This window comes from Vombatus ursinus, unplaced genomic scaffold (assembly GCF_900497805.2).
Source record: "Vombatus ursinus unplaced genomic scaffold, bare-nosed wombat genome assembly UNPS02014176.1, whole genome shotgun sequence".
Lineage (NCBI taxonomy): Eukaryota > Metazoa > Chordata > Mammalia > Diprotodontia > Vombatidae > Vombatus > Vombatus ursinus.
Genome location: NW_020953954.1, coordinates 912184 through 918940, shown reverse-complemented (window position 1 = coordinate 918940; position 6757 = coordinate 912184). Strand labels below are relative to the sequence as shown.

The 6757-nt window shown below is 59.5% G+C and overlaps 1 protein-coding gene across 2 annotated transcripts in view; it reads right to left on the bottom strand.

Annotated features, from left to right (window-relative positions):
• TSPAN4 (tetraspanin 4) overlaps positions 1 to 6757 on the bottom strand; it is a 79327-nt gene that overhangs the window by 55259 nt on the left and 17311 nt on the right. Inside the window, exon 3 of one of the 2 annotated variants that reach the window (XM_027860151.1) lies at positions 5680 to 5759. In XM_027860151.1, the coding sequence (XP_027715952.1) occupies positions 5680 to 5742 (63 nt within the window). In that variant the 5' untranslated portion in view covers positions 5743 to 5759. Of the gene's footprint in view, positions 1 to 5679; positions 6052 to 6757 lie in introns of those variants that run through there. The other variant, XM_027860150.1, reaches the window with a different exon arrangement.

Genomic DNA, 6757 nt, shown 5'->3' with positions numbered 1-6757 from the left:
CAAGAGAGACACACAGAGACAGAGACAGAAAAACAAAGAGACAGAGACAGACAGAGACCTAACCTCAGACACAGAGACAGAGAGGAAGACAGACACACAGAGACAGAGACCCAGCCTCAGACACAGAGACAGAAAGGAAGAGAGACACACAGAGACAGAGACCCAGCCTCAGACACAGAGACAGAGAGGAAGAGAGACACACAGAGACAGAGACAGAGACCCAGCCTCAGACACAGAGACAGAGAGGAAGAGAGACACAGAGAAGAGACTGAAACCAAGCCTCACATAAGTGCGGGCACACAGGATGAATCCCCATCAGAAAACAGCCACCTGTCAAGGACAGGCCATCACATTCCCCTTTGCTGTCCAACGAGGTGGAAGGAGAGAGACAAGCCAGCCAGAAGACAACCTCCCACCTGCAGGCACAATGGGGACACCTGCTCATTTGCAGTCATCATTGCCAAGTTACTGCCAGCTCATGGGGGGAAAGAGAGGAAGGGCTGAGGTCACAAGCAGGACAACCATTTCCTTCTGCCCCTGCCCCAGCCTAGCCTCCCACTGACCATGCAAGCTTCCTGCCTCTGGGTCTAAGCTCGGCCTGGCATCAGCAGGGGTAGCGCCCAGCAGTCCACTTCCATGCCAGGGTGCCAGAGGAATGGGGAGGTGAAGGCCCAAAATGAAGGTGATAAAACCCATCCTCCATCCCCTCCCACACCCCTTGCCCTCCCTCCTGCCCAAGTGGTCAAGGCTCACCGTGGCCTCCCCTCTCCAAAATCAGTCCAGTCCCCAAGGTTAGCAGAAGAGCCAGTACCTGGGTCAGCACCACGGCCAGCACCCTCTGAGCAGTCCAGATTCTTGTCCCAAGTGACCTGCGTGGGCTGCGCGCCGCGCGTGCACACACACACAAACACACCACCCCCACCACCACCACCACCACCAACCAAAGACATTCAGGACAATAGGTGTCCTTGCCCCTGAAGTGCCAGACACCTCATAGAAGGGCAGATGGGTGTCACGGTGGATGGACTGTTGGGCCTAGCTCCGGGAAGACCTGAGTTCAGATTCAGCCTCAGACACTTCCGAGTTGTGTGACCATGGACACAGCCCTTACCCTCTGCCTCTGTTTCTTCAGCTGTAACATGTGGATAATAATACCTCCTTCGCAGGATTGTTGTGAGGACCAAATGAGACAACAATGGTAAAGTGCTTAGCACAGTGGCCGGCACATAGAAAATGCACAAATATTAACTAGCTGAGCCCCGGCACACGCAAGAGAAGAAATGCTAAGCTCCCCTGGCAGAAAAACTCAGAGGGCACGTGGTGGCTGGCTTCTGGCTCATGCCAGTCCAGGCTGGCTCACCCTTCCCCCGCCCAGAGGCCAACAGGCTCTCCCAGGGAATCCCAGAAAACCTCCCACTCCAGTCAGAGGGCTCTACTCTTTGCAGAAATCGATGCCTACAAGCAGACCAGGGCATTCTGGAGAACTCATAATCCTGGAGTAGGGAGGAAGCAGAGACCAGGCTCTGCTTCAGGAAGGATTTTGCCGAGTGAGGACTTGAAATCTCCGCGTGAACTGGCTTTCCCCGGAGGGGGAATAGCGGCTCTGGCGGAGCAAGTCCACACAGTGCCCTGGGACCAGCAGGCCAGGCCTCTTCACATCACCCCCACATACACAATTCCTCCGCTGTAGGCTTAGGGAGGTGGAGGAGGGGTTTTGACAGACTGCCTCCACCTATCTGCAGGTGTGACAATCATTCGCTTTGCAACGAGGTGGAAATGAGCTGGGCTCCAGGGGGCCAGGATTCCCAGTGGGAACACTGGCAGCCATTTCCACCAGCCCCAGGTGGCTTCCAGCTTCCCGTTCTCGTCTCTGCCCTGGCAGCACCGCCCCAGAAGCCCTCATCAGCACCTCACACAGGCACCAAGTTTTTGTTCTCACGGGTGAAGAGCGGACAATGCCTGGTGAAGACTGCGGGAGGTCAGACGGAGGCAGCAGGCCGGGGGCCCTGGGGACCAAAGCTCAGCAGCTGCACGGAGTAAAGGAGGGGCGGGGCCGTGAGGGACAGTGGTCCCAGACCCGCGAGGCCGCCTCAGCACCCGGCCGCAGCGCACCATCCTCAGCCGAAGAGCCCAGAGTCCGGGCGGCACCAGCCCTTCCCCAGAGAAGCCGCGCTTGGAAAATGAATCTTGTTCCCATCTCCACTAGCCCTCCGAGCAGCCAGACACACACCATGACCTCCCCTCCCGCTGAGCTCTGTGCCCCTGACATCGGATGAGCTCTCCTACAAGGCCTCTGATCAAGAACAGACAATAGCTCCCTAGTGCCAGTGAGGTAGCGGCCAGACATCTCTGCGAGGTCCTCCTGGCTCTAGCCCAAACCTGCCTGACCTGTCCTGTCTCCGCCGGCTGGGCAACAAGGACTCCACCTCCTATCCAGAACCTCCCCCTCCCCAAAGCAGCACGCCAATATCCATCATTCTGCCTCACCCTCATCATTCTGCTCTTCCTCTCCGGAGCTGCCCCAGTTTGGCCAAAATGTCCCATGGGGCAGTGAGAGGGGCCTGACAAGGGCACCTTCTGCCCACTCAGTTCCTGGGGCCCTGGGACAATCACTTCCTCCCCCCTCTCCTCCATTAACCTTCCCTTTCTGCACTCATCAAATGAAGGACCTTTGGACTAAACCTGTCCAGCCCTTTCCAATCACAAAATCTGAATTTGAGTGAGTTCCTAAAGGCAAGGAGTGGGGAGCAGCTGAGGGCCCATGGCTCCTCAAAGGCTCCTGCCTCCAGAGAGCCAAAGTCAGGGCAGAGTGACCACAGAACTGAGCCCAGCTCAGCCGGACGTCCCAGTCTGGCAAAGCATTCCTCCCAGGGTCTCCCTCAAGCCCTCTCAACATACCCAGATGCAGATGAGGAGATGGAAGGAGCACCTCCCTGTGGCCCTGAAGATGGGCTGGGGCAGGGCCCTGGCCAGGACAAGCAGGCACACACTCCCTTCCAAGTGAGAGGGGAATGGAGGGGCAGCATCTAGCACCTCTCTCTTCTCATCAAAGGCAAGGATGAAGAAACTGTTCCTCTCTCCTGCCAATGGCCATTCAACCATCCAGCCAAACCTCTTGTTTCACCTCCTCCAGGAAGTCTGCCCTGACCACCTCAGCCCATGATCACGAGACCAGAGATTTGGAGCTGGTCAGGCCCTTAGAGATCATCAAAGTCCAAATCCTTCATTTTAAAGATGAGGAAACAGGATCTGAGCGTGTTGCCCAAAGCCACACAGCTAAATAAATATCAGAGGCAGCATCTGAACCCAGCACTCTATTCACTGCACTCTCTTTTCTGACTGAGCCTAGGCCTTTCCAGGCAAAGAAACCATGCTACCTCATGAAATGATAGGCTTTGGGTGGAATTCTCTTCTCCCAATAAATTCTGTCTGATCCAAATGGAGCATACTCTGAGGCACCAGTCTCCTGCCTGGTCCCTCTCTCCCTGCTCCATTGGGGTGGGCTCTGAAGGGGCTGAGCCACATCCTCCTCCCAATGCCCCCTTAGGGAAGAGAATATAGCACAGGTGGGGGGAGCATGAAGTTGGGGATGGGCAGGAGGGGGAAGGGAGCTGACAGTTTTAACCAAATCACAAGAGAACTGGATTTTCCAGGCTTTCCAGGTTTTCTGGGGAGGATCTTCATTCCCACTTTCCTTCACTTTCAGACCATGAACTTAGCTCTTCAGAAGCAAGGGCCTGGCTGTGGTGTGCAGTGAATGGGCTGGAACAGACAGGGCCTTGTGGGCCTTGGGAGACCTGTCCTCCCACTGGCTGACTCCACTTGGGGCTTTCAGCAGGTCCTTTCCACTCTGGGCCTCAGTTTCCCCATATCTGTAAAAGCTAGAGTCTCTAAGTCGGGGCTCCAGGGTCTTCATGATTTGATTAAGTTGTTCCTTTTCTAGGGCCTGGGAGCTGGGGGAGTCCCAGCCAGAACTCAGGGTTGCCACAAATACAGGGGCAGAAAGGGGGGCTGGAGATCAGATGTCCAGATCGCTCCTCTCTCAGACACCAGGAAGGACCCACCCCCAGCCTCTAAGGAAAGAAAGGAGGGCATCGTCTGTGTGTTGGGAGGGAGGGGAGAGATCTCTGGGAGCATCCCTTGGTCTCTCTCTCTCCACTGCCATGTTCAGAGCCAGCCCAGGGAGGAAAGCCCATCACCAAATTCCCAGAAACCTACAGAAATGCCCCCAAATCCTCAAGGGAAGGAAGTGATCTGAGAAATCCAACCAGTGGCCATCAGAACCAGTGACCTAACCCAGGAGCTCCTATCAACAACTGCCCGGTCCTGGACTGAGCTCCTTGGAGCTGTTGGGTAGGGCCTGGGCCCAGTTTCCAGAGGCTGCCTGTGGGGCCCTGCCGCCCCTCACCCCTAAAGCTCATTCCTGCCTGGGGCAGTAAGTAAGTAAACAGACCATCCCCAGGATATCACCTCAGTGTTAGCCCTTCCAACAGACCCCATTCTGAGGTACCCAGAGAGGTCCATGAAGAACAGTCTTGGGGGGCAGCCAAGTGGCGCGGTGGATAGCACTCTGTCCTTGGAGTCAGGAGGACCTGAGTTCAAATCCGGCCTCAGACACTTGACACTTACTAGCTGTGTGACCCTGGGCAAGTCACTTAACCCCTACTGCCTCACAAAAAAAAAAGTCTTGGGGGAGGGCTGGGGTCTAAGCATCACAGTGGAGGCTGGGTGGCCAAACAACCACCAGACTAGGGCAGTCCTCTCCTCAGGCTAGGATTCTCTCCACACACTCACCTACCACGGCCATGGGTTCAGTCCTGACCATGGGTTCTCCATCCTCCCTCCTGGCAATTGAGGCCACAGACAGCGCATCAGCTCTGTCTTAGGCTGCCTTCCCCTCATTCCTCATTCCTAAGAGTTAGCCAGCCTCTGGGCAAGTTACTCCCAGGCTGAAGTGGCATGCAGTGGGCCAGCCTGCTCGAGGCTGGGGTGGCCCAGCCAGCACCTCCAATCTGCCTCCTTTCACCAGGGCTGTCCAGGAAACCAGGTGCCCTGCCCCCTGCCCAGGCTGAGCACAGAGCCTACCCTTGGCCATCACTAACTACATGGCAGAGGGAAGCCAACCAATCCCCTGGCTTAGAGACCTGTAAAAGGAGGTGAGAGACCCGAGGTCCCTGGGCTGGGAAGGGGGAGAGGGGGGAAATCTACTTGGAAGTGGGCTAAGAGAAAGGCACCTTGGCGGCTGCTGAGCATGGGCCATAAATTACAGCGGAGGCTACTGGCCTGATGGCAGGGAGGGAGAATCCCAGGCCAGTCTGGAGTCCACAGACAGGGGAAGCACATGGCTTTTGGAACCATCCCCTACCCTCCCAGGGTGTACATCAGCTCCCAGGACAGGGCTGTGGGAGAGAAGCAAGAGTAGCTGGATGAGGGGCCAGGCATGAGAGAGGAAGTAAGGCCAGGCAGGGCACTGAGCCCCCTGACCGTGGCACATATGGCTGGTTTCCTAGCATGGCTCTCCCTCTCCAGGGAGTCCACTGGGTTCTCCAGAGGCTCTGCCTCCATTCACTGAAGGTTCCCCCTCCATTCACCAGGAGCCCCCTCTCCCCTCGCCAGGGCTCTCCCTGGGCTCCCCCCTCACCAGGGCTCTCCCTGGGCTCCCCAGAGCTCGGCACTTACCCAGAAGAGAAGGTTGAAGACGAACATGAGGTACTTGACGCCCTGGAGGCAGGTGTGCGCCATGCCGCAGCGCCGCAACTCTAGGAGGAAGATGAAGGACAGGTCCAGGTAAAACACGACGTACTTGTTACCCTTGGGAGACGTGTACTTGGCCTTGGTGGCTTTGGGGCCGGGGTTGCTGTGGAAGCCGAAGAAGGAGGAACCACTGTCCTGGCCCCCAGTTCCTGGCCCCGGGCCGGCCCCGGGCCCGTAGAGGCCGCTGTAGCGGCGGAAGGCGCCCGGCGCGAAGCCCAAGTCCTTGCTGTCCAGGGACGGGCTCCGGTGGTAGGTGGACTCGTCCGTGCTGGACCTGCGCATAGTGCCCGCGGCCCGGGCCTCCCCTTGCCTCGGCTCCTTAACGCCGGCGGGAACCTGCCATCCCGGCGGTGCAGGACACGGGACGGGGAGGGCGGGCGCGGCGGGAAGCCCCTCCTGGCACTGGCGCACACCTGGCCCCGGTGCCCGCCCCACGCCTTCCTCCTCCTCCTCCTCCTCCGCCGCCGCCGCCGCCGCCGCCGCCGGTCAGGTAGCGACCTCGCTCCCGGCTCCGCGCCCCGCCCGGCCCGGTGGGACAGCGCCCCTGGCCGAGCTTGCCACCCCCCGCTAGGCTAGCGAGCGGCGCTGACGCCCGGGACCGGCCTCCAGCTCATGGCTCGCTAGCAGGCAGAGGCCGTTGCTCTCACAACGTGCCCACGCCGCTGCGCTCCGGGGCCGTGGCCTTGTCCATGCCCGCTGCCGGCCGTGCGCCCGGAGCCCCGGGCCGCCGCCGCCGCCGCCGCCACCTCCTCCTCCCTGCCGCCCTCCCGGCGGCTCCCCTTCGCACACACTGCGGGCTCAGCACTCTCCCTCTCACCGGCTCCCGCCCGCCGACCTCAGCCAATCAGTGCTCCGGGCCCACGCCCCGCCCCCCCCCGCCCCTCCCCTCGCTGCCCGCTTCTGCATCCCGGCCCCTGCCCGAGGAGCCCCGGCCCGAGGAGCCCCGGAGCCAGCTCCTGCCCTGGAGCCTGCTGCGCCCCTCCCTTGCCCTGCTTTGGCCCGG